The sequence below is a fragment of the Myodes glareolus genome, chromosome 3 (genome assembly GCF_982192425.1).
Source record: "Myodes glareolus chromosome 3, mMyoGla1.1, whole genome shotgun sequence".
NCBI lineage: Eukaryota > Metazoa > Chordata > Mammalia > Rodentia > Cricetidae > Myodes > Myodes glareolus.
The window spans coordinates 35311397-35338326 of record NC_142028.1 but is presented as its reverse complement, the minus strand read 5'-3'; the positions used below and the strand labels follow the sequence as shown (position 1 = coordinate 35338326).

Here is a 26930-nt window from a genome sequence, read left to right as displayed (position 1 = left end):
AGATGTGCATGTGCCGTGATGTGTGTGTTGGTCAGATGACAATGTGACCTACAGTGAGGGGGAGCCCTTCCACTTTGTGGGTCCCAGTGATGGAATTTTGTTATCAAGCTTGGCAGAAAGCAAATTTGCCTGATGAGCCATCTCACCAGCCTCTGGTGCAGTTTTAGATGGAGGGGAGGGGTTGCTAAGCAGGGCCCCAAGTCTGGGTAGGTACATATTCAGCAAGAGACGGAGAGGGTACAAAGGCGCCATATTGGTTACTTTTCCATGTTGCTATGACAAGAGTTGATGGAAGAGACTTGAAGGTTTATGTTGGCTCCCAGCTTGAAGGGACATGGCCCACTGGGCAGAAAAGGCCACAGTAGCAGCAGGAATGTGAGGTGGTGGCTCACGCTATAGTCAGGGACAGAGACGATGAATGAGTGCTGGGGCAGGGCTCAGTGTGCTTTCTCCTTTCTACTCAGTGTGGGACTCCAGCCCACAGGACGGATGGCTGCACCAAAATTCAGGGTCTTCCCACTTAAGCATCTCTAGAAGGAAATGGCCTCAAAGACATGACCAGTGGTGTCTCCTAGGTGATTCCAAATCCAGTCACGTTGGCGATCAATATCAACCCTCACAGGGCCGACATCTCTATGTGGCCACAGCCCAAAGGGTGAGGACAAGTTATGGGGACAAAGTCAGTGCTGCCTTAAACCCATCTATGAGACACTTCCTACAGGTAGGGGGAGTTGGCTTCCTCTCCCTGAGTCTGAGCTCTGCATGCTTGACCAGAAGGCAAAGGACAAATCTGAGGCTCCAGCTTCAGAGGATGCAGGATGGTTCAGCGGGAAAAGTGTTGGTTACATAATCATGAAGACTAGAGCTCAAATCCCCCACATAAAAAGCTGGGTGTGGCAATGCATATCTATAACCCCAGTGCCAGGTGGCAGGGACAGGAGGATCCTGGGGCTCACTACCCAGCCAGCCTGCGCTGAAAGGGGGAGCTTCATGTTGAGTGAAAGACTCAAAATGGCTACAAAAAAGCCAAAACAGGATCAAGGGCCGGAGAGGTAGCTCAGTGGTTAAAACACTGCTGTGTAAGTGTGAGACCAGAGTTTGAACCTCCAGAGCCCACATAAACGCCAGGTGGGCATTGTGCCCTCCCTGGTAAATTTCAGCCTCAGCAAGTGGGTTAGTGTTCTAGCTTGTAGGGTACTGTTTCTGGTTTTGGTCACTTTGACACAATCTGGTGTCACCTGAGAAGAGGGAACCTCGGTTGAAAGAATATCCCCACCAGATTAGTCTGTGGGGAATTTTCTTGATCAATGATTGATGTGGGAGGGCTCAGCTTACTATGGGCTGGTGGTCCTGGGTTCTGTAAGAAAGCCGACTGAGCAAGCCAGTAAGCAGCACCCCGCCATGGCCTCTGTTTCAGTTCCTGCTTTCAGGTTCCTGCCCTGACTTCCCTCAGCGATGGACTATAATAAGGCTGTAAACTGAAATGAACCCTTTCCTCCCCAAGTTGCTTTGGGTCATGGTGTTTCATCACAGCAATAGAAACCCTCACTTAGATGGGACCCACAGAGCAGGGTGGCTGGCAAGACTAGTCTTATCAGTGAGCTCTGGGTTTGATTGATACTGCTCCGTGAACAAGGAGAAAGCTGTTGATGATCCCTGACATCAACCTTGGGCCTGTACCTCCACACCCCCACATGCTTACACATATACACATGCGCCTACACACATGCAAACATCCATAATACACAGAAATGAGGGTGGGTGGGAGGAATGATGGAGAAAACCACCCCATGTCAACCTCTGGACTCTACACATGCATGTGTAGGTGAGTGTACCTGTACACATGCGCACACACACAGTCTTAACTTTTGAAGTTTCTTGTATTTTCATAGATATAGGGAAGTCAATACCACCCATGGAGAGCCAAGGTGCCCAGTTCAGCCCTGAGCTTCAGATCACTGCTGCCATGAGAGTGTAGCACCTTTGAGCTCCCCTGCTGACACCTGGTAGAAAGGGACAATGTCCCCATGGCAAATGCCTAGGCAAAGTACTTGCTGCTGCTCTTGGCACTTGAACATTGGAATGATGGGACAGGATCTGCAGCCGGGGTCATGGGATGGGGCTGCTGGCAGGCAGGCAGTGCCCACCAAGAAGGACATCACAAAGGCGGGGCTCTGGGTTTATTGTCAGTTTTAAGGAAAGGGCGGAGGTTGAGGGAGGGGGAGTGGCCTAGGGACATGGTGGACATCATAGCCAGTCAGAGCACCCTGTTGTAGCACAGATGAGGGAAGAGGTGGCCTTCAATATAGTGGGTGACACCTGGTGGTAGCCAGACAGGAGGGTCAAAGATGTGTTTGTAGTTCTAGGTCTGTTCGCTGAGGTGGTGACTCTACAGAGGTCAGGACAGTGTCGCAAAAGGTATTTCAGAAGGGCATTCTCCATCGGTGGATACTTGGGAAGGGAGCAGGCAGTACCAGGGACACTGAGTGCCTAGTATGGCGCTCAGGCTCTCTGTTGTCCATGGCTTCTCCCCCTGGAGTCTCTCAGAAAGCTGTGTCTAGTTCTGTTGGTCCCTGGGGTATCGATAATGTGCCTGTCAGCAGGCCCCAAGGGGCACCCGGCAGATGGCAGGCTGGCATTTTCCAAGCAGAGGCTCAGCTTTTGCCTCTGCTCCTTCATGGAGCCTACATGGAGCTACAGCCTGTAGCACCTTGTCTCCAGGAGCTAGGGATCCCTCAGTCCTATCCCAGTGACAAGGTGGGAATGGACCTTGAACCATCTTAAACTTGCGAGATCGCCCTCCTCTGTGGTGGTTTCCCCCACTTGGCAATCTTGAGGGTGCGCCATCCAGTTCCCTGCTTGGGTGCAGATGGCTGCCAGGTGCGTCCTTGGGGCCCTGGCAAGGACTGCAGACAGTTCATGGAGGTTGCCCACCTGGCAATGCTAGTGACCCTGGAAACCAGATCTGTGCGTAGACTCCCTTCTGAATGTCAGCGAGGAGCGGTATGGTAATGAGATGTGTAGCCAGACTGTGGAATAGCTAATGACTTAGAAAACATGTCCCCAACATATTGTTGCATCAGGGAAAAGCCAGGCTTCAGAGCGGAGTGTGGACTGATCTGTCTTCACTCCTGGCCCCACTCAGGCAAGGGTGCTGGCCTTATGTGGCCAGCGTCTTGTGTGACAGTGTGCCCGCAAGCATACTGAAGCTTTTCTTCTCCGGGGTTTTTCTGCAGTTGTGTTTTTCTGGGAATTGTGAATTCATTCTGGAATCACACCTCATCATCTGGGGGAGGGGGGAACCAAACCCATCAAATCTGCCAATAATTGAAATTAGCAAATCTGTTCCTTAATAAGAACCCCAGCATCAGAGACCTGAAAGATAAAGCTGGTCCCTCCACCCGCAACCGTCACAAGAGAAAGCTATTTTTGGAGTGAGGTTGTCACTTTTTTTGAGCTGGTGAATTCTAGGTTGGGTATTGACTTATTGTTGGGAACTCTTGGCGAGCACAGTGGGGACTTTTTCTTCTCGAAAGGATACTCGTGCCAATGGCCGTTACTCAGGCTGGCCCTGCCACACCCTGCTTCTGGGGAGGATCTCACTGGCTCAGCCCTGAGGAACTGGGCCCCCAGGAGGGAGGGTCAGTGTGTGTCACCCCAGGTTAGATGGTCAGGCCCAACTGCTGTGGGAAGAGGTACAGGCAGCAGTTGGCTTCAGGGAAACTAAGGTACGGGCTTAAAGACCAGATGAGAGATTTGGGGTGTGGGTGTGGTCATTTTGGAACCCCTCAAACTTGGAGGTAGAGACTTGCCTAGAGGGAGGGTGTTTGGACAAGGAGAAAGGGATCCAGATGTTTCGTTCTCACTTTGACCTTCTTGGCTGTGTGAGCCCTTAAGACCCTTTCACCTGCTTGGCACTTTGTACGTCTGCAAAATGAAGACAAAATGTCCGCTTCTCTTAGGCTTGAATAAAGACAAGGTAGGGAGTGCGTGCGGCTCAGTGGAGAGGGTATGCTGAAGCCAGCACAGGGCCCTGGGTTCCTTGTCCAGCTTAGCACAGACAGGAGGTGCATGAGGTGACGCTTTCCTGGGTGGCAGGGCTGTCCATGGGGATAGAGGGCAGAGGTCTGCCTTTAGGTCATGTCTAAGGCAGGATGCGAGGCCATGAATGGGATGAAGAAAAAGGCCCATCGCCCCCCTCGGCCATCTTAGGACAAAGGCTGAAGCCCATAGGAGGTTTTCCCAGCAGGCTTTTATTATAAAGAATGTTCCAGAGAGTCCCAGTCTCCCCCCCCCCCCCCAGCCCAGCCTCCTCAGGCTCTGAGCCAGTCCCAGCGGCTATGGAGGGTGGCCTGTGCTGGGGACAGAGAGTACTTTCTGTCTCCTGGAGCAATGGTTTCCAGTGTCGCACCGGGAGCCCCTGGGGACCCGTGGGCCTTCTGCACAAGCAGCAGCTGTTCACAGTTGGTGCGCGATAAGTTTTTTCTTTTTTTTAATATATAAAAGATTTAAAAAACAAAACAAAACGAAAAAGTGGTGCTCTTTAGAAACACTTCCAGGAAGATTGGGTAGTCCAGCTACAGTCCCGCATTCAACCTTCCCCTTTCTGGGGGACCAGGAACCCCCAACCTGTCTCCTTCTCTCCACCATTCTGTGGGCAATGGGCACTGCCCCTGCTGCCACTGGCCGATGGAACAACAACAACAAAAAATCTGACCCTGCTTGGAACTGTTGGTGGCCAGGGCCCCCTCTGGGGGAGGGACACAGACAACTTCTCGGTGGCTGGCGCAGAAACTGCAGGATCCCCTCTGCCAGGTGGATGAGGTAGTGTTCTGGGATGTGGCCACCTCTCCCAATGTGTGCTGAGCAGCCTGGGACAGAGCGAGCAGGCAGGCGCGGTCCAGGCTGTCCTGGTTGGCGGGAAAAGCCTTCTCGGGGACTGGCAGCGATGCTCAAAGCCCTTGTCCTAGGGTCAGGTCTCAGGCAGCTGGAGGGGACAGAGATGCCCCAGGGACGAGGCTGAGGGCTCTGCAGCCAGGCACTAAGAGGCGGTGTCCTCCCTCCTACCCCAGCAGGCTCCTCTTTGTCAGTTCCCTGCCCACGTTAAGAGGAGGGGGGAAGAGACCAAATGGAGGCCCAAGTGGCCTGTGCACCGTCTCCCTGGCAGTAGCTCCTGGTCACTCTTCTGCCTCAGGCCTCGCTGTAACACTCATAGATATTGTTTTCCATCAGAGCCACCACCTGCTCAAACTTGTGCTGTAGCTGGGTCCTGCGGGCAGTGGGGTTGGCCTCCAGGGCAGCCATGATCTGAGGGGAAGCAGGGGGCCAGTTACACCATGCCTTCGATCTTGAGAGGGCACTCACCGGTGACCTCATCAAAGTGCCAACACCCCAGATGAATCTAAAGTGGGAGTTTGTTTTTATGGGCTAAACTAGGCCAATCCTGGGTGGGGGAACTCACCTGCGGGCGATACCTCTTAGCGTATTTATAGATCTCAGCCATGGCCACGTTTGTATTGAACTCATTCTGGTATTTCTGTAAAGGTGGGGCAAGAAGGAAGCGGAGACTTAGCCCTCCGGGTTAGGACCCAGCTCGCTCACTTCCCACAGTCTGATTAGACTAATTCAGGCCCCTTCAACCCAGGAACACATTGGTTTCTTGGACCCATAATTCCAACCTCCCCACATCTTCTGGAGGACACGCCACTCCATCCTTGGACTTCGGGAAAAATATGTTGATAGAGGTGTAAGCAAAGGAGGGAAACTGAGGCTGCCCTAAAATTCTTATGTGTCTCCTGCCCCATCCTGTTGGTGCTGGCTTTGGCCACCCCTTGAGGCCAAGGAAACTGGTACTACCTCCTTGCCTAGCCCTACATGCTACCTACCCGAGACTCCTCGGCCAGGTGTGCATTCATTTCCTGTTCACTGAGAGGAGTCATGTCCTGGATCTGTTTGTAATAGCGCTGCACGATCTTCCGGTATTCGGGGATCTCCTTCGCATATAGAAGCTTGTTGGTGGGTGAGTCCTGGGCAAGGAAGACTACAGCAGTTGGGTGGCTGGAAGATGGGACTTGTCCCCACTGCCACCTAGAGGGCCTTGGTGGGTCCTTGACCATGGCTAAATAACCTTCACTCAGTCAGACTTTGGACCAGGGAGGATTCTGGCCCTCCCCGTCTCTTGCATGGAGGCCTTGGCCTTCTATGCTGGGGGCTGTTGGGATGGTGACCCACAGAGGGACTTTCAGTTAATGGGAAGAGCTCCTGGGCTATGTGCCAGCAACCCTCTGCTGCACGCAGCCCGCAGCCTGTCTTGTTTACACCCTTATTAGGGTGAGGGGATTTGGTGGCTGAGATGGCTGGAAGCTGGTTCCCCGGCTGCGGGAATGTTTCCCACCCTGCACTTCCAACACCCCCAAAGCACCATGTGCTAAGTATGCTGGCAGCTCTTTGTTGTCATGAGATGCATGTGTGAAGTGGTGACATTTCCTTTCCCTTGTGGGCTCAGACTGCTGGGCTAGAGACAGGGCCCTGCCCTCACCCCACAGTACCAGCCTAGCTCCGTGATCCCATGGGTGCTCACGGCCTCAAAGTCCTGCGTCACCTAAGCCAGGTCACCTTTCTTCCCAGAAGACCTTGGGGCTTCTACTTTCTGAACCAGCATTCCCTCTGCCCATGGTAGGCACCTCTGGGGCTCCCTCTGGTCTGCCACCTACTCTCTGCCCACCTTAAATGACTCAGATTCAGGCAAGCCCCTGCCCCTCCTCAGGAGTAGCCGGAGTCGCTAACCTTGCCCAGCTGTAGGTCAGAGATGGAGCAGGCATCGATGAAGGCCTGAGCGATGACAGACAGGCAGGCATCGATGTGATCTGTCTTCTCTATGTCGAAGACAAACTGGGGGTTTTTTAAGATGTTCACCCAGAAGCGGAGGGGAAGGCTGTGGAGCAGAGATAGTGGGGGTGCAGGAGCTCAGTGGGGGGCTTGGGAGGTCGACAATGCTGATTCTCCCAGCCCTTGCAGCCTCTGGGCACCTCGCCCTTCCCCTGCCAGTTACAGACAACCCTCACCCCAAAGAGCCTCCCTCTCCTAGCTCACAAGCTAGACTCCTGGTTCTCATTAGAAGCCCCCACCCTGCGGCCTGTGTCCAGACTCCTCCCCTACTCGGCCTTGCACGCAGAAGGCAGGGCTGACTGTCCTCAGGAGGCCAGAGGGGGTTGGGGGACAACCCCCGTCTCAGTCCTGCAGAGACTGGGGTGCCTGCTCCTCTGAGCAGGGAGAAAACTGCAACTAACTTTGCACAGGCATTTCTCTGAGTGTCAGGCTGAGAGTTCTGGGTCCTTTTTGGTGGGGTATGTGACCTCCCCACCAAAGCTAAGATGGGCCTCAGAGGAAGCTATGAACTGGGTGTATGAGTCAGAGCTGCGTGTACACTGCCATTCCCCAAGCTGTGTGACCTTGGGCCTGGATGGCTGCTGCTCTAAGGGCCTTGGCTTCCCTCTGTATGCTGGGGGCATGCAGAGCGGGAGGCAAGGGCAAGCGCATAGGATGCTTGCAGGTTTTACAGAGGAGAAACTGCAGCACAGAGAGCTAAGTCTCTCACCCAAGCCAGGCTCTGCTTCTTGCTGCCTCGCCTACCCCGAGATGCCATCACATCATTTGGGCCCCACCCCAAGGCCGCCACCTGTTGGTCTTCCAGATGTGCAAGGTGTCAGGGTCAGAGATGCCTCTCTTCTCAGCCTGCTCCTCTAGGAAGTCAAAGAAGTACTTGACGGCCAGCGGGGGCTTGTCCTCGCGAATGCTCAAGATAGCTTTGAACAGGTCATCCAGGAACTTCTGCAGTGTGCCCTGCAGGGAAGATGTGGGGCATTAGCCCAGCCTCAAAGCATCTTTGGGCCTCAAGATTCTTTTTTATTTTATGTGCATTGGTGTTTTGCCTGCCAGTATGTCTGTAAAGGTGTCAGATCCCCTGGAACGGGAGTTACAGATAGGTGTGAGTTGCCATGTTGGTGCTAGGAAGTGAACCTGTGTCTTCTGGAAGAGCAGTCAGTGCTCTTAACTGCTGAGCCATCTCTCCAGCCACCCCACCCCAAGCCTCAAGAGTCTTGACTGTGTTTTGTCCATGACTTGGAGGGCTGGGAGTGCTCATCAAGACCCTGATGCTTTGGCGGCGGTGTGTGTGTGTGTGTGTGTGTGTGTGTGTGTGTGTGTGGATGTGGGCTCTGGGTGCTGGCTTGAGTCTTTTGACCTGAGGATATGAAAGTGCCCCTGGGTCCTCTGCTGCCTACTGGGTGGCAGAAAGAATACACAGACGTCTTCTTGGAACACAGAACCCTCTTCAAGCCCCTACAGGGGTGGAGACTGAGGTGGGGCCCACCTTGGTAGAGAGCAGGCGGGTCAGGTAGATCTCTGGTAACACCTTCTTGCGGTGGCTCTGCCGGTGGGACTTCTTGGGCTCTACCAGCTCGTCTGTGGGCAGCACCTGCAAGGTGGGCAGGGTTGGTACCCTTCCCAGGCACCTGCCTCAATCCTTCCATGGAAGTCTGACCTGTGATCCCAGCCCCTGGGTCCACCCATTCCCTCGCCCACTCTGGCTTTTCCCAGGGCCTAGGAGCACTTTCCTGGAGGCTCCAGGAGGCAGAAAGCCAAAACCACGCCCAGCAAAGCCAGCTCCCCAGGGTCTGAGGCCGGGCACTCACCAAATGGAAATACTTTTCTGTGTCCAAGTCTTTTACTGCAAAAGGGAAACACACAATAAACAAATGAGGGGGTGGGGAGGGCAACCCGAGTGGGTGGGGAGAGAGAGAGAAAGAGAGAGAGAGAGAGAGATGCCCAGAGAGCAAGTTGTAGAGAGATGGAGAGCTAAGACCTGACTTTCCATCTCATGGGGGGGGGACCCTGGGAACCCCCTCCCCAGGATCTGGGCCGGGGGCATGTGAGGACATGGTCTGGAGTTGGAGGCGGTGGTATGGCCTGGAGGCACAGTACCACAGCAGCCAGCTTGGACCTGGGCATGGTTGGGGCCTCCTGGAAGCGCATGTCCCCTCCTGGGGCTTTGTTCTAGCTGCTGGAAGCAATCAGCTTTGATACAGCATGGAGGGGAGCCCCCCTCCAAGCCTCAGTTCCCCCAGCACAGCTCAGAAGGATCCCAGGAAGGTCACTCCCTCACACCCCCCCTGGATCCCTTCCCCAGCTCCAAGCCCTACCTCGGCCCAGGGTGTTGTCCTTCTTGTCTGTGAGGCTCATGGCTAGGGAGGCACCCTCAGGAATCTGAGAGGAGAGGTGAGGTCAGAGATCAGGGGTCAGAGAGGGGAGGGGGTGGGGTGGTTCGGTCAGGTTGGGCACCTTGTAGTGGGCTAGCGTGTTCAGTTTCTTGCGGCCGTCCTCCACGACTGAGGTGTCATCCAGGTCCCGCAGGACATAGCTCTGGGTGCTTGAGGCAAACCACTCTGGAGAAGAAAAGGGGCATCAGGGCTAGGGAAGTGGGTGGCCCCAGGGGCAGCCATTAGCCTGGCCCACAGAACCTTCCCCTTCTCCTGGAATCAAAGCAGGCCACACCCCTTTGGGAGCCCAGCTGTTGACCCTAACTATCCAGAGTATGAGGCAGGGCCTGGTGCAGTGTGAACTTCAGGAACGGTTTCTGGTAAGTGGTCTGTGACGCCTACACATCCTTCGCATCCCAGCCCCCCAAGCCCTTTGAGGAGCGTCTCTTGATTGCTCCCTTGCTGTTGCCCACAGCTGCAGAATAAGGAATTCTTCCTTAAGGGGAACTCCAGGGCCTCGACTAACACGGGGAAGAAAAGAGGCTGCAGCGGCCAGCAGCCAGGCACGGCGCCTGCCCTTGCCCACCGAGGTCCACGTCCTCAGCCCGCGGCCACTGCGAGTAGGGTACATTCTTGCAGAAGGCTTCCAGGATCTTCTCCTTCACTTGCGTCAGGGTGTCGGTGTCCATGGCCCGCACGCTCAGTGAATCCATACCACAGCCCTGGAAGGACACGTTCAGGTTCTGCACAGGAGAGGGGGTGGCAGCAAAGAGTCATTGTCATCATTAGGTCTGGTGACCCAGTTGGGGAGGCTTGGTCCAGACTGGAGGCCAAGAGAGCCCAGCTAAGAACACCCACCCACTAGCGGACCAGTGCCCTGGCCCTGGCCCTGGCCCTGGCCCTGGCTCACCCGGGGCTTGGCCTCAATGTTCTCCCTCAGCAGCCACTCCTCATTGAGCGTGTAGCGGGCTTTGCCCGTGATGGCGTCGATGGAGCCTTTGTTGATCTGCTGCTTGATGGCGCACAGCAGCAGGAAGAACGGCTCACCTACTGTCTCCTGTGAGCGTGAGGGTCGATGGTCAGGACTCATCGCACCGCTATCTCCTGTGTACCAGGCTCTAAGCTCCTCATCCCCTCTCAGGTGGCTGTCACCACCTCCTGCAGAGGCTGACACCCGCACCCTCTCTGGAGTGTCTCCATTGCCTCCTAGCCACACACCCAGGGACCAGCCATCCTCACTGAGGCTCAGAGAGGGCAAGCACCATGCCCAGCGCTGCACAGAAGGCAGAAGTAAAACTTGAACTCTGGACTCCTACGCCTGAGACGAAGTCTTTCTACAAAGCTGGAGTGTGCCCAGGTATGGCTGAGTGGAACCAGGACCCAGAAGAAGCCTCAAGGAAACTCAAGATGGATGCCTTTAGGGAGTGTCAGCCCAGTGAGGCTTCACATCCCACCTCCTACCACCACCACAGCCTCAAGCTGACCTTTGCCACGGTGAATAGGTTTGGAGGGAAAATGAGTTTGTCACAGTACCAGACTGCTTTGGCGGCTGCGCCAAGGCAGCTGCCAGCCCTGCTTTCTGCTGCAGTGCCTGGCCTGCGAGTCACCAGTACCACGTCATCTGATGGGGGAAGGCCAGGCAACGGTCACTCACAGTGGCTTAGAATGTGGCTTCTCTCCTAGTGTCCCCATTTCCCTTCTACTCTCTAACAGTCCTGGGATGATCCACAGGGCTCCTAGGCTGGGGTCTCTCATTTGACAAAATGAAACTAAAGTCCAGAGAGGGTAATAACTTGCTCAGAACCACACAGCTAGGTTGTACCAGTGACCAGTCACAAGCCCAGAACAGTGAAGGTTCTGGTTCTGGGTCCTGTCCAGGCCTTTGCCTTTCTTGAAGGATGCCAAGGTGACCCTTGGACCTTTGCCACCACAGGGTAGTTGGATCCTGGGGCAGGTCCTCGGGTTGTGCTTTGTGATGTCCTAACTCTAGAGAGAGGCCCTGGCTTCCTAAAGCTCTTTGATGTTACCTCTCCACGGGCTACTCACTTGCCCTTGACCCCTGTGGCTCCTTCCCACCCTCAGGGCTCAGGGTGAGTCACCTGCTTCAGAAAACCCTCCTAGTCAGACTGACCAAGCTCTGTCCTACGGCAGCTGTTCAATACTTGAAGTTTTGCTTCTGTGTCCCCCCACTTCCCTAAGGAGAGGAAGGCTCAGGAATGCAGGGACCTGAAGCTCCTCCAAACACTGCTCCCCAAGGAGGGCTTGAGGACTAAGGCTAAGGGACAACAAGGCCCACCAGCCTGTCTGCCTGAGAATGCTATGAGCTCTTGGAGCAGGCTAGCCTGCCAGATCTTCTCCAAGCTTCCGTTTCCTCACCCACCCCTCCACCTTAATGAAGTTAGGTTCGCCTGTGGGGGCGGGGCTTCGGGGCGGGGTTGGGGAGGGAGGCCTTACCCTCAGGCAGCCATACATGCAGATGGACATCCAGTTGGTAAGCATCTTCTCTACCACTGACTCGGTGCGCCGCAACATGAGCTTGGGATTCTTGGCAGCCGAGGCGTCGATGAGGTCTACCAGCAGCTCCTTCATGATGCTTGTGTAGTACTCCAGCTTGCCGTGCAGCGCAATGGTGAGCAGCGAGGCCAGGCTGCACCTGCAGGCATGCAGTGTCAGTAAGGCCGAACCACCTCCTCTGCGGAGGCTCCCACAGAAGGCTCTGCCTACACCGCGAGCCTATGCGAAGCAATGAGGAATGCCTGGGAGTCTCGGAGCCTGTGATTTGATTTTCAGTGGGTGATGGCTGCCCCAGGGATATGGATTTGGCCAGGGACCCATGTCCCTGCATCTCCTGTAGCCTCACCTGTCGGGGACCCATGTCCCTGCATCTCCTGTAGCCTCACCTGTCCCGCACGGCGAAGTCCTTCTGCTGCTCCAGGGCATGGACAAAGATGATAAGGAAGTGCTTGTTGTTGAGCAGCGAGGAGAACAAGCTGATCCCCTCCTCCATGCTGGGCCGACAGTGCTCCGGGATCTGTGGACATGGAAGGAAACACCTGGTGCTCTACATCCCAGGAGGCCCCAGAGGGGCAAGGATGGCTGTAGGGAACCCAACATGCCCCCTCGGTGCCACTTCCATGTGTAAGCAGCAGGTGGCATGAAATCATATGCCCAGACTCTCTGCCTAGCCTCAGGGACCAGTGCCCTGAATGGACACCTGAATGCCTCTCAGAAGGGAGGGCTGTCTACCTTCTAATGCTTTGGATCAGAGAGTGGGTGCAGGCCCTTGGGGCTGGGTACTCACGTTCCACTCTCCCAGCAGCGGGTGGGTTTCCTGTGGCGGGGTGTTGCCTTGGGAGTTAAGGGTCTGCGAGGGTAGCACATACCGCTCTTCATAGAGGGAAGAACACTGTGGAGAGAAGCCAGTGCTGTAGCACTGCAGACTGGCAGGCACCTGGGTCACCCACATATGGAAGAGAGTGGCAGGGCCACATGGTGGCCAAGGGACCTGGGCTCCCTAGAGGGGCACAGATCACGGTGTAGCATGGCAAGGGACCTGAGGCTCAGGGGCAAAACAAAGTCACTGAGTCGTGCAGTGGGGGAGACAGAGGCAGGCAGGCTGCTATGCTCTATGGTTGGGAAAAGCTGTGGGGGAGGAGTTCCTGAAATGGTGGAGCCAGGTGCTCCCTTGGACTATTGCACAGGGGGCAGTAAGCCCATGGACCCTGGACCATCAAGAGGAAATGGGCACGCGGAGGCTGGGACATCTGTCCAGGACCTGGGAGAGTCCTTGTTTTCCTACTCAGCTCCCTCAGTGTGGGAACAGGGAGGTCAACGGGGGGGGGGGGGGGCGGGGGGGGAGGACATGACAGCAGTCTTCTACATAGAAAGCTAAACATCAAAGCAGGGAGAGAAAAGGAACCCGGGTGGCTATGGACAGGAGTGCAGGCCCCATAAAGGCGCCTCGATTCAAACTCCCCGTGATGACCAATGCACGTTGGAGGGTGTGTACCTTGGGGAAGAAGGTACGAGTCACAAAGTGCTTGTACTCCAAGAAGGGAATGCCCTGGCTGCGGTTCAGCTCCTTGGTGAGATCCGTCATGTCTGTCTGCAGCTCTGCAAAGCCTGTGAGACAGACCAGCAGCTGTGAGTGAGCCTGTCCAGTGAAGTGCAGCTCCACCTGACCCTGCTACCCACCTTTGCGAATCTCCTCGCGGATCTGAGACTCCATCTCTTCCATCTGCAGCAGGGTCTTCTGCCAGTAGCGCTCGGCACGGCGGCTCTTGGTGCAGAAGACGAACAAGGCTGTGGACAGCAGAGGGGCGGCTCAGGTTCCCAGAGTCCATGAAAAGGTATCAATGGGAACCCGCTGAAGGCAGGCTGTGGGCCTGGAAGGACAGGTTCTACCCACTGGCCTCAGTGTTTCTAGGTAGGAGCAAGCAGGTGTCGTCCTCAGTCCCTCTGCCCTTTGTCCCTCCCCGACAACTCAGGGCTTGGACAACCCTTGATGACTTTTCTTAGAAAAAGAAATGTGTCAAAGCACAGTCATCAGGGACTTTCTCTGAGCAGAATTATGGGCAATTTGTTTCTTCTGCCCTGATGTGCCTTGTGAGTTCAACTTTTCAAAGCAGTATACAGTACCTGCCTTTCCTGTGAGGCATGGCATATCCATTGATAAGTAGAGAAATATTATGGGTAGTATTTTTAGGAACAATCTATCTAGTGTTCATCTTCTTGCTTTCCCTGATACTTTTTTTATATTGGATAGAGTAATTTATATTACTATTACTATTTGCACAAGTGATGGCAAATAAAAAAAAAACTTATGCAAATATGAGGACCTGGGATTGATCCCCAGGAGTCATATAAAAAGCAGGGCATGGTGGCACGAGCCTGAAATTTGATGCTGGGAAGGCAGAGAAAGGCAGATGCCTGGGACTCGCTGGCCTGCAAGCCAGGCGAAGTCAGTGAGCTCCAGGTCCCAGTGAGAGATCCTGTCTCAAAATATAGATGACAGCCACTGAGGTGCCACACCTCTGGCCTCCAAATGCACACACAGACTGTAACCCATCCATTTACAGGCCAGGGTGCCTGAGTTTAACCACGTGTCATGTGACCATCAGAGTTATTAGAATATTCTCACTGTCCAAGGGAGACCCTTACCCAGTAAGTATTTCTCCCCATTTCCCCCCTCTCCCAGATAACCACTAATCATTCTGTCTCTAAGGATTTGCCTATTCTGTCTCCTTCAAATAAACAGTTGGGCAATATGTAGCCCTTTGTGTCTATCTTTTTAATTGTCCTTGTTTTCAAGGCCCATCTATGCTGTGGAATATTCCTTTTTATGACTGAAAACTCCATTGTATGAATATACCACATTTTACTACACACTTATCATTAGATGGCCATTGGGCTGTTGTAACCTTGTAATATTGCTACGGACATCTGCGTATAAGATTTTATGTGGACATGTTTTCCTTGCTCTTGGGTAGATATCCAGTGTAGATTACTGGGCCATCTATGCCTAACAACTGTTAGGAACTGACAGGCCATTTCCCAAGGAAAGTGTACCTTTGTCCCCCCACCCAGCAGTAGAGGGGCTCTGATCTCTCCGCTACGTCGTACGTATTGCTTTAACACACAGGCTCATTTCCCCTGAGCAATCTCTCTCCAACAGTCCCCAAATTCCTCTGCCTTGTATCCAAAGCCAATTATGGTCTGAGTATAGAAGGGCTGACCGATATCTGCCACCTCCTAATTGTGCCCACGCCTTGCCCACTGCCACTCTCAGAGGGATTCACAGAGGCCCTCCCAACTCTCTCGAGTGCAGGGGACTTACCAACCACAGAGAGCAGCAACAGGACACTGCAGATGACAATGGACACGACGATGGCCGTCTCGCTGCCCCCCAGCTGCAGTGTGGCAATGGTCTGGTTGAAGTTCCCCACTTGGATCTGTGCACAGTGGGGTGGCACATCAGGCTTTGCCAGAGCTGGACCTCAGCTCTTCTCACTAGCTCTGTGACCTCCTGATCAAACTGTGCCCGACAAACTGAGATCCAGAGTTTGGCAGAGAGGCCAAATCAGCACAGGGCTGTGATGACAACAGCCTAGGAGAGGTCACAGGGAAGCTCATGGAGTCTGGCTGTCGTCTTGGAAACAGGTGAGGGGTAACTCAGCAGGAGGCAGACAGGTGCAGTACAGCAATACCTGAAAGCCCCCCAGCCCCGCCCCACCACTCGGGATTCCATGATGCTACGCAATGACAGGCTGTGGGCAGGACACACTCTAGGTGGGACACCAAAACAGGCAGGAGCAACTTTTTAATAGCTTCTGGGGCCAACTAATGACTTGGGTCTCAGTTTCTCCATCTGTCAAGTCAGGGTATAAAGCTCTGCTTTGCTGAGACCTAAGTTACTGGGTATGAAAATATTCAGGGACTTCTGTCAGGCCTGCCTACATCCAGAGCCCCGCCCACTCACTGTGATGGGCAGCTGTCCCTCAGCTGTGCCCAGAGACTCATTGACTGAGCAGTGGATGACTCTGTCTGAGATGATCTGGATGTCGCAGGACACCTGGCCAATCTTGATGTGGTACTCATGGCTCTCGAGCCCTAGGCTGTCTTGCTCCTTCTGTGGGTATATATGGGATGCTGGGATGGGGGTGGGGTTCCCAGGTCAGCTGCCCCCGGCTCCCATTACCCATCCTCCCAGTCAGGTGCTCACATGGATGACGAGGGTGAGTGGCTCCCCTGGGTGATGTTTGATCCACTTCTCCCTCTTGGCTGTGGAGAACTGTGGATTGGGGAGGTAGTCCAGACGGAACCGGCTGCCCCTCTGTGCCTCTGCAGGGTCCAGCAGCTCCTCAGCCGCTTCATCTGTGTATGTCCGGCCATTGATGAAGAAGTCTACGGGTGCTGAAGCATTGCTCAGGGCTCCAGGAGATGGGCAGGTGATGAGTGTGGAGTTGAGAACCTTGCAGAACTGGGTAGGATGAACCCACGAGGGTGGAAAGTTGAAGGATGAGGGTAAAGGGAGGCGATGGAGAGGTCAAGTGGAACAGACATAAGCTGGCTGCACCGGACTACCTAGGGCCCCCATCCCCTCACTCCCATCTACCCTGCCCCCTCACCGTGGGCTCCCGGCCAATGTGGTGTACTGCCATTGACACGTTCTGTACCATGTGGAAACGTTCGCCAGCCACAGTGATGGTCCTGCCACCGCTGAGGGGACAGCAAGACTTGTCAGGCTCCCCGCAGCCCGGACAGTGAGACAGAGTGGGCGTGCGTGGGCCTGGATCTCACCTGACAGGGCTGCGGCCCGGGCGGATGGCTGTGATGACTGGGTTCTGCATGTACCAGAAGGTGAGGTTCCCATGCACGCAGCCCCGGCTCTCAAAGCGCACACACACAGGCACTAGAGCAGGCAGGGTCCCCCGAGGCACAGTGCAGGTGATGCTGGTGGCCGTGCGCCTGTGAGGTTCGACGAGCAGAAGACATGAGTGTGGTCCTTTCCAGTTGCTCACTCACTGCAGATGCCCTGGCCTTGTCTTCTGCCACTTCTGCCCAGTTTCTCCTTCCCACTGCCACTCGTTGGCTCAGGTTGTACCCAACTCAGATATCTTCCTTCTCCACTCCAAGCCAAGAAGGGAGAAAGCTAGGCATACCCGGATGATACCTATGGAGAGGGTCACCCACCTCCCAGCTGCCAGACTGTGGGCATGGCTTACGTAAGGTCCGTGCAGGGGTCCGTGTCATTCACCAGAACCTGGAGCATAGAGCCTACATGGAGGTCACTGCCGTGAATGGTGATCCTGGTGCCTCCTGCCTTTGGACCCAGGGCAGGCTCCAGGGAGTGGACCACGGGTAGCTGGAGAGAAGGAAAGGGGTCAGGCTCTAGCTGCAGGCTTATGGGGAGCGAACTGGATGGCGGGTAGTGGTCGCCTACTTACCACATAGGAGAAGTGCTCCCGCGACCTGCCCTCCTTGGAGGCGTTCACGGTCACCACATCTGAGAAGACCCCTGGTGCGGGCCCTGTGGCACACACGATCCTGAGGACAGGCAGGCATGTGGGCAGAAGGTGAGCCAGTACCTGTGTCTGCCAGTGGGGCCTGCCTCCCACTCAGGCCAGAATGCCCCACCCAACAGTGTTCCCCATGGGCAGATAGTCACCCTAGGGTTGGTCAAGCGGGGACACACCACTCCTCTATTTCCCCTCGACTGTGGCTCTGAGACAAGGGCTAAGATCAGGTGATCTCTGATCACCAGGCAGTTTGCCCAGCTAGTCTGGGTTAGCTACCTGTTGCCATTCTCGGCAAGCCTGGCTCAGAGCCTTCCAACAGGAAGTCCCGCTAATGTCCTGCTTGCAGAAGTCCCCAGAGGCCTTTGGGCCCAGCTGCTGCACCCTGATCTTTATACCCCATCAGAGCCCCCCAAACTTTGCTAGTATCAAGTAGTTCTCATCAGATCAAGGCTGATGTGGCAGGGAAAGACCAGAGGGCTTCCCAGAAGAGGCATCAGAGTGCTGGCAGAATTGAGTGGCCAAACAGAGACTGTGGGAGACCCAGACATTGCAATGTGCTATTGTGGCGGGCGGGGTGAGGCTTAGGTTGGCAGTGCCTGACACTCACTCTTCTGAAACTGTGTATCTGTCAGCCAGGGGTTCACAGGCTACACTGCCAATCCATACACCGTGGGCCACATCACTGAACCGGCGGCCCAGGTTCCTGCCGCGGATGGTCAACAAAGTCCCGCCGTCCAAGGGGCCACTCAGAGGCTCGATCTGCCAGGGAACCAGGGCAAGAGAGGGTCTGAGGCCTGGTGTCCCTCTGTCATATGTGCCCACAAGAGGTCACAGACCCAGCAGAGGACATGGAGCCTCAGAGGGTTCAGAGGACTGGGACAACTGGTGGATGGGCTGCATGCGTCCTATGGGAGCCTGAAGACACCACGTGGCTCTTGGTAGCCATGCCTGATCACAGAATTCAGCATCTAAGCCAGATGCTCATTGGTCTAGGGGTGGGCACTTGGTCTAGGCTAAGCCAGTCAAAATCGTTCCCCGAGACTTTTCTTAACTAAATCAGGCTGGTGAGTTCCTGGAAACCTCAACTGTCACCAGGATGGGTTCCTGGGTTTCTGTGAAAAGTCAATGAAGGCCCCAGCTCCCACCTCCCAGTGACCGTCCCCTATTAAAACAGTAGCCACAGGAGGAGACCTATGAGTCAAGAGTGCTATGTGTGCCAGTAATGCCTGGCATGGCGTGTGCTTACCGCTCGTATCTCAGGGGCTGGGCAGGTGCCAGGGAGTGGCCGCAGGGGCCCTCTTAGGCGACAGCCATCATTCCAAACACAGAGGTGACCCAGGTCCTCACGGCCCAGGCACTGGGAACAGTCAGGGCTGCCCATAGCACAATTGTAGACCACAACTGTGGACACAGGACAGCATGGTCAGCCTGAAGCGAGGCAACGCCCTTAAAGTTCTTGGCCAGCTTCTAACTGTGCAGCCCTGTGTCCAGCCCCCAGTTTCATCAACATTGCTTCTCCTCAAGGGGCTCGCTGAGTCCTGGTCAGTCTTGCAGTAAAGGTTTGTGGCCTCACTGGACACAGGAACAACAGGGCTCATTGGCTCAGAGAGGGAAGTGAGGTCCTGGAGGTGACATGGCCACTGATCTAAGGCTGGCCACCGCAGAGCGGCTGGTCCAAGGGTCTCAGTGGATGTTTGGGCACTTATGGGGTATGAAGTTTGTGGCCACCCAGGGGAGCCCCCAAAGCTGGACGCCTCCAATGACCAGTAGGATAGGTGGGACACTCACCTGTCATGGGGTTAGGGCTATCTAGGAATCTGTCTGGTGGCCCCTTCAGCTTCAGGCTAAGTGGAAACACCTGGCTCTTCTGGGTCGTGTGCAGCTGCAAAATGAGGAAGTATGAAAGGCAAGGGTGGGGTCTGAGTCTCCTGTGGGGGCAAGGATGTCACCAAGATGGATCAGGGTAGGGGAAGGAGAGACCAAAAAGCAGAGGCATGTGTAGAGAGAAGAAGAAAGGAGGCCAAGCGGGGCTCCTCTGTGCCCTGCTGGGCCCCTGATACTTACCACCACTTGGCTGCAGCGTACCAGCGAGTCATTCATCCACACAGCCTCGAAGCTCTCTTCCAGGCCAAAGCTGCACTCCAGGGAGGTGCCCTACAGACACAGGGCAGAGGCTTTTACAGCTCCCATCCCTCAGATCGCTCTCAGAACATGGCAACTGCCACTCTGACAGGAGGGCTAGGGACTCCACCAGCCCTTTGCCCCCCAAATCTCCTCCCTGGCCATCAAGTCAGGGGCTGCAGACACTGAGGACTCTGGCCTATGACACTGACAGTCTCCCTGTCACCCCCAGTGTCCTAAACCAGTTCCCAACACCCTAGCTTCAAGATACCTTGTCTGCCCCTTAGACTGTCTCTGGTGTCTGCCCTGCAAAGCTACACCCTAGACACCCCATCAATCTCCAGGTGGCATGTGCCAGGGCTTTTGCATGGGCTGGTCTCTTTTTTTGCCATCAATTAGAATCACCAGTGTCCAAATTCCAGCTGAAGAGAGCCTGGTTCCCCTATGCCCCCTTGGATCAGGACACCCCATACACAATCTTGCCCTCAGCAGTAAGGGGATGCACACTGAGGGACCTGTTCTGCTCCCAAAGCCTGCCCTGTCCGACAAGTGTTCTGTTTCCACATGTCTCCACCGGGAAGGTCCTCGCTGACCATAAGGCCCTTTACACACACTCACAAGCAGAAGTTGGTGGAAAGCTCAGGCCCAACCGCCCATGTGCCTAGCTTTAAATCCCGCCTTTACTTATTCATTATGTGGCCTCATGCGATTGCTCTGCTTCTCTGAGCCTTGGTTTTCTTAACTGTATATTATGTGAATAGGTCTTCTGGGCAAAGCCCTATGTTTTAGTGGTCTACATATACAGGTGTCTAATGTGTGCTTTGCTATGGATGGTGTGCAGGAAGTGCTCAATAAATGCTAACACATTAAGCAGGGTTTAATTCCTCAGTATCATCTTGCTCCCTCAAGAGCAGTATCAATAAATATTTGCCGAGTGACAACAGGCCAAGACCCCAGCGCCATGTGCCAGTACTTCCTGTTTATGTTCCTACTGTTGGCAGATATGACACCCTCTTCTTCCTGGGGTCCTAGCCGGAAGCTAACACAGGAAAGAAGCTGCTGACAGGGCCAGAATTGCAACTGGGTCCCCTCCCCAAGGACATGGCTGAGTGGTCTGTAGCAGTGCTGCCCAGTGTCCAGGCCCCCAGCTGATCTAGAAGCATCGCCAGGCAAGGAGCTGGGGAGTCCCATGACTGGTAAAAGCAGTAAATGCACCAGGAGCCACGCAGCTGGAGAGAATCAGCCAGGGCCAAATTGGGGCTAGAGCCTCTCCACCCTGCTCCTGTGACCCACCAGGCCCTGGCACAGCAGGCCTTTGGGTGGAGGGCAGCTCCCTCCTGGCCCTCAAGAACTCTTACCCTATAAGGGGTTCCCTGACACATCCCAGATGCTTGGCACGTGGCCCCCATGTGTGACAACTGCCACGGGCCTCAACTCCCGCGATTCAGAGACAGATGGCATGTCCCAGGAATTAGGGAGGCTGGCATCCTTCCAAAACTCATCAACCCCCCTCTGCCACATTCCTCCGGGGGGGAGGGGGGAGATAGTGATGGCCACATCCCGTCCCCAAGCACCACTTCCTCCCTCAGTGTCCCCTCTAGACCTTGGGAATTAGGAGCATGGCCTCTTCTGGCCATCCTTGGGAAAGACATGGGAGCCTTGAACTGGGTCAGTATGTTCCACAGAGCTTAGAGCACCCAGGGTCTTGCTCAGCCTGGGCAGGACAGGCAGAGCCCACATGGACCTCATCTACCCGTGGACTGTGGTACTAGGCAGGGGGCTGGGCCACTATGCCAGGGAGCCTCCAGGGCAGGAGTACTGGGGTGTGGCCAGGGTTCCCTTGGCAGCTGCTGGTTGCCTGCTGTCCCCCATCAGCCTGGTCTTTCTGCTCCACGCCTTACACAGCTGGAGTGGAGCTCAGAGAGAAAAGCAGGGCCACCATTCTGGACGCTGGGACAGACCTTGATCAGCTTCTACTTACATGGAAGAAAGCGGCATTAGTGAGAGGCACCAGGATGTCCTGGGAGCCACCTGTAGGCACGGGTGCCAGGGGCGAAGGCAGGATCTGGGGGCAGTCCTGAGGATTCTGCAGACCAAACATAGAAGGGGGTCAAACAGGATGTTACAGAGCCCCCACCCCCAACACACAGTCCTGCCAGCAGCCTCCACAGCAGAGCCTGCAGCCCTACTTTCGGACGAGAAAACAGAAGCAGAGGCAGAATGTTTCATCTAGGTGGAGTCTGCCTCCTCGATGTGCTCCTCAGACCCAGTGACTGGGTATCAGGGGGTGGTGAGCTCTTGGTGGCTGGGTCTTTGGGATTCAACCTCCCAGGACACATAACACTGGGCCAGGTCTGACACTGACCTCATGGCTCTTAGGGACCATACCCCACTGTGCAGAGAAGGCAAGGGCTGTGGCTACACATTCTTCATATCCCCAAGATGTTGGGGACCATATCTGTGCTGGAGCTTCAAAGTCCTACATATTCACATCTCAACATCTGACCTACTGGGGCCAGAAATCACAGGGCCTGGGGCGGTCACACACCCCGGGGCCACTATGACCTTCTAGACAAGGACCTCCTGGCCACATCTGGCAGGGTAAGAGGGGGTAGGACAGGGCTGGGAGGGCCTATCAGCCTGTGTGTGCACTTGAAATCATCCTCTGGACAAGGCCCCCTTCTCCTGGGGCAGTTTTTCCTCTGTTCTTTTTCTCTCCTCCCCTGACCCTGTCTCTCTTTTGACACAGGGTCTCACTATGTTATTCAGATAGGCTGGCCTCTAGAACTAGGTCATGGGTGGGCCACCACATCCACCAGCAACCCCGTCTTCCACACACCGTGTGCTTGCCACACGACTCAAGCCGGCCTCAAATTTGCCGTTTCCTGCTTCAGCCTCCTCAGTGCTGAGATTACATACAGGTGGGCAGCTATGGAACATTTCACATAGTATGTGGAAGCCGGAGAACCCTCTACCCATTTTAGAGACGAAGAAATTGAGTCACAGTGGAGGGAAGCAGCTTACCCCAGACAGGACTTTGGAGGCCTTCCAGTGAACACCTTAAGAGTTACCTGCTCCCTTTGATTTCCTATAATCCAGACCACCAAGATGTGCAGAGCTACTTTATGTGGAAGGTGTGTGGCCTGGGCTGAATCCTGAGCCCCCTCCAAAACCTTACACCCCTGCCGGCAGGCAGCCCCCCCAGGTCTTTCCATGGCCTCTTGGCCCCACCATCTGCCTCTGAGGCTGGTCTGACCTGGACCAGCCCTCAACAGGCTCATGATGAGAAGACTGACCTGGACCCTTAAACCCCCCTGGCCTAAGAGAACCATCCAGGCAGCAGACCTGGGTCTTGTAACTGGATGGTCTTAATACAACTCCGGTGGAACTGGAAAGGACATTGTCCAGTTCCCTAGACTGGGCGGGAGGAATCCCCAATCAGCCCCAGCTGCTGCACCCAGCACCAAGAATGAAGAGCCTGAACGTGGCATCCCCCAGAGGTTTAGGAGGCCCCAGATGCCACCGTTCAACTCCTGGGTCCAGTGGTGTCCGAGGTAAACACCCTTCTGACTGTTCACTAGCATTAGCTGATGAAGTCCATGGACCAGAAGCCAGTCTGGGTTTTCCTTTAAAAGAGGGCATGGGCCTCCCTTTCCTGTTTCAGGCCATCAGATGGCTTTTCCCCTTTGCTGCCCCGACCTGCAAGCTTGGGAAGCTGTAGCTGGCTGCCGCTAGAGCAGGGATGAGTGGGAGGGCTCAGGAACTACCATCATGGAGGTGTGTGCAGAACCTACTCTAGTTCACGTAGGTTGGCCCTGAGCCTCTCCTTGCCTGGCTGAAACTGCCAGGGAACAAAGCTAGGTGGCCAGGATCCCAAATGTGCCATTGGAGAATGGAGCTACTAGAGTACCCAGAACTCCTGCGGACAAGCCCTGACATCCCATCCCAGCCGGCAGTGATGGACCCAAGGACCAAGCCACTGGCTGTGGCCCAGCCCACAGTCGCTGATGGCTGTCAATTCCCATCCAAGTACCCGGTCACGGGCTCCAGCACTGTGCTATCCTGTGGTTTGGAACACGCCAGGCTCTCATCCAGCTACCACTTCCCACCCCGTTTCCAAAACCTGACATTACACCGCCCTGGGAGCACCGCCCTGGGAGAGGCGATATCAGCCTGAAACACTTGGCACCTTGCTACCTCTGCTTATCCCTGGAGCCAGGCCTAGCAGTCTCCCTGTGGGAGCCACTAGGATCACACACATGACTGCAAGCACAGCCTTCAGCGCCCCCCTCCTCCAGGATCCAGGGGTCCCGGGGGGGGGCATGCAGACCCTCTGCCCGCCGTCTGCCCAGGAGGCCTGGCGCCTCCACAGCTAACTGGCACTTAATTAAATGCCAAGTCCAGCACTGGTTCAGAGCCTCGCGCAGGCCTCGATGAGGCTGCCTCTTCTCCTGCCAGATTACAGTAATACTCTACGACAGCCCCTCCAGGGTCAGCCCCGCTCCTGCCCTAAGGGAGAGCTGCAGACCTGAGGGGAGCAGGCTGACTACCGTGGTCAGACACACCTCCCAGTGGGTGAGCTCCTATGCAGATGGCAAGACCCCATGTAAAATTCTCTGAAGAGAAGTCTTTCCTGGTCACCCATGCACAGTAGCTTCTAAAATCACCTATGTGCCAACTCTAAGGTTGTTGCCTCTGGGAGTAATTCCAGGCCTTGCGGAGGGGGGGGGGGACTCGTTTTCCAGACGGAGAAAGGAACAGAAAGCCGTGGTAGCTTGCCTGGGATCACACAGACACGAGAGAGCGAGCTAAGGCTTTTGGCCTTTGATGGGAAGGACAGAACCACATCTAACTGGGTTTTCCCCAGTGCTTAGCATAGACTCATGTATACAATAAGCATCAGTGATTGTCGCTGGGCTGTAACGAGGTCCCTGGACCTCCAGGTCACCAAGTCCTTACTGTGTATGCAGTCTGGGGTTGTGGGTGAGGAAGTGCCATACCCTAGATGCTCGAACCCCGGAGCCACGGGGATGACGGACCTGGATTATATCCCGACACCCAATGCTATAGGTCACTCCTGGGCCTATCAGCGAGAGCCCCTGTTCTGTGGGCACGCTGTGAGCCATATGTGGTTGCTGCATGCTGCTGAAGGCTGGTCTGAGGATCAGACTGAGGCCATGGCATATTCTTCTTAGCACCTATTGTGGCCACCTGTGGTGGCAGACAGGGATTGATGGCATTCTCCAACCCCAGTGCCTGAAGCTAGGCCACCTCTGAGACACATGACCAGCAGTCTGGTGACTTGATCTGGTAGATCACCAGGAGACATTTGAGCCTCTCAGAGCGCACAGCCCCACCATAATGCAAAGACGGACATGGCTGAGCTCAGGACACTGCCATTCACCTGCCAGTCATTCCTAAAAGAGGGAGGAGCCTCCCAGGGCAAAGGTGAAACACCATAGGAACTGAGGCACCCAATTCTGGGTTTCAAAGAAAGGGGAGGAGGATTTGGGTTCAAGGCCCAAGCCTTCTAAACCACAGGGACAAAGGCCCGAAGTGTCTAAAAACCTGAAAACATGGGATAACAATGTTCCACCCTTAGCAGCTGTGGGTGGAGGTGGTCAGCAGGCTGAGCAGGGCAGGGTGACAGCCTGACGCAAGCTTTGCAGAAGGCCACACTGCAACCCTGAAGTGTTGTCTCTAAGAACTGGCCTTCCAGGAGTAACCCAGTGGGATGCAAAGGCAGGGGAGAAAAAAACCAACCAGCTTGTCCAGCCACGCTTGCCACGCTACACAGTGCTGGGACAAAGAGAAGCTCTCAACATTGGAACCTTACAAACAAGAGAAGCAGGTACTGAAGCCGAGGGGTGGGGGTAGACCCGAGGGGTGCGGGGCGGACCCGAAACAAGGCTTACCGTCGGGTCTGGGGAGCTCTCACACCGAGACTGATTAGAGACACAGGAGTGTTGCTGGGTGCACCAGAAGCAAGGCCACTGTGTCGACAGGCAGCTGGTACAGCTGGAAGACAAGGGGACCTCTCAGATTCCTGCTCCCCACCCTCTCAGCTGGGCCCCAGAAGCCTGATCCCAGTGTCGGAGGGAAAGGAGACGGATGGGTCATCTTGTAAGGTAGTGAGCTCCCCACTATGAGAGGGATGCAAGGAAGGCACTGTTGGACTCTTCAGTTCCCTCTTCCCCCACCAGTCTAGTGTCAGCTTGCAGGGCCTGGCTGGTAAGAGCTTGTACAGGCAAGGGAAGGTTGTAGGGGTCCTGTCTGTTGAGTGTGCCAGAGTCTGCGGCTGTTCCCCACGCTGGGCCTGTTCCTCCTCCCCCTGCCCACTCACGCTGTATGGGGGTAGACTTGTCCAATCCGGCTGCAGTCGTAGATGGTGAAATTAGCTGAGACGATGTTGTGTCCTTTGACCCTTACAGACATCTCAACAGTCACGTGGTCTGGAAAGAGCCCAGGGACACCAAAGGTCGCCATCCACATCTGAAGCTGGGATGTCAGGCTCCCACCCTTGGGCTGGCATCACAGCCAGGCACTCACCCTGGCCAGCAGGAAAGGATGGAAACTGGGCCCTGGGCAAGAGGTTGCAGTAGGCAATCTGATGGTCATAGGCAGGGCCGGGCACCCGGGCCACTGTCCGGACATTGTTCCCATAGTCACAAGTCATCTCCATACCACTGAGGCTGGGCAGGCTGCCTGAGATCTGCAAGATCATCCCCTGGGGGAAAGACACCTTCAGGTGAGGCCCAGGCCACGCCCCTTACAGATCTTATCACAAGGGCCTCTGACACTGAGTGTCCAGCAGGTCCAGCAGAAAAGAGATTCCCTTCAGGGAAGTCAAGGCCCTCAAAGGGGAGTGACCCTGGGGTTTCAGTTTTCCCATTTGAGTCTCCTCATCTCTGAGGTAAGGAAGGCTCTGTAAACTAGGTATTGCTACACAGCCTATAGCACTTGGGAATCTGAAGCAAGAGGATTGCCGCCACAAGTTCAAAACCTGAAGGTCTCTGCAGCACAGGGTTGCTATAACCCCCCAGTTTCCACCCCCGGACACCTGGACCTCACTCCCCACCCCTAGACACCTGGACCCCACTCGCACCTCAGGGCTCTTGTGGAACAATCTTTCTGTACACTGTGAAGATGTGTTGCTCTTATTGGTTTAACAGTTAAATGGCCAATAGCTAGGCAGGAAGAGGTAAAGACAGGAGAGCCAAACTGAACGCGGGGAAGAAGGAGGTGTGTGGAGACAAGCATGCCATGTGGGTAAAAGGTACTGCCTGCCACGTGGTAGAGATAAGAAATATGGGTTCTTTAATGTTCTAAGAGCTAGCTAGTAACAAGCCTAAGCTATTGGCCACCACCCGCTTCTCCACCATACCAGGAACAGGTGACAGTGGGTAGCACACCTAGGAAGAGAAGAGGAGGCCTGACTGACTGTCTGGGCATCCCCGCTCAGCATATTCAGGAACTGTGATTTAAACACCAGCAATGGCTCTGTACACTGCTCTGTCATCCAGGATACACTGTC

General features: G+C 55.2%; 1 protein-coding gene across 1 annotated transcript in view; it reads right to left on the bottom strand.

Moving 5' to 3' along the window:
- Nucleotides 1–4232: 4232 nt before the first annotated feature.
- The window catches only part of Plxnd1 (plexin D1), a 39037-nt gene continuing 16339 nt past the window's right edge, over nt 4233–26930 (bottom strand). Inside the window, exons 6-36 of the mRNA XM_087904398.1 lie at nt 25946–26123; nt 25740–25848; nt 25312–25414; nt 21378–21482; nt 19340–19429; nt 19064–19157; nt 18522–18676; nt 17883–18034; nt 17204–17303; nt 16982–17121; nt 16557–16724; nt 16385–16475; nt 15979–16236; nt 15736–15885; nt 15094–15208; nt 13452–13559; nt 13267–13379; nt 12559–12663; nt 12158–12288; nt 11712–11910; nt 10168–10314; nt 9844–10000; nt 9340–9443; nt 9201–9264; nt 8694–8728; nt 8372–8476; nt 7679–7842; nt 6787–6934; nt 5886–6026; nt 5462–5536; nt 4233–5307 (exon numbers count right to left, since the gene is read on the bottom strand). Coding sequence (XP_087760524.1) covers nt 5191–5307; nt 5462–5536; nt 5886–6026; nt 6787–6934; nt 7679–7842; nt 8372–8476; nt 8694–8728; nt 9201–9264; nt 9340–9443; nt 9844–10000; nt 10168–10314; nt 11712–11910; nt 12158–12288; nt 12559–12663; nt 13267–13379; nt 13452–13559; nt 15094–15208; nt 15736–15885; nt 15979–16236; nt 16385–16475; nt 16557–16724; nt 16982–17121; nt 17204–17303; nt 17883–18034; nt 18522–18676; nt 19064–19157; nt 19340–19429; nt 21378–21482; nt 25312–25414; nt 25740–25848; nt 25946–26123 — 3921 coding nt within the window. The 3' untranslated portion in view covers nt 4233–5190. The remainder of the gene's footprint in view (nt 5308–5461; nt 5537–5885; nt 6027–6786; nt 6935–7678; nt 7843–8371; nt 8477–8693; nt 8729–9200; nt 9265–9339; nt 9444–9843; nt 10001–10167; nt 10315–11711; nt 11911–12157; nt 12289–12558; nt 12664–13266; nt 13380–13451; nt 13560–15093; nt 15209–15735; nt 15886–15978; nt 16237–16384; nt 16476–16556; nt 16725–16981; nt 17122–17203; nt 17304–17882; nt 18035–18521; nt 18677–19063; nt 19158–19339; nt 19430–21377; nt 21483–25311; nt 25415–25739; nt 25849–25945; nt 26124–26930) is intronic.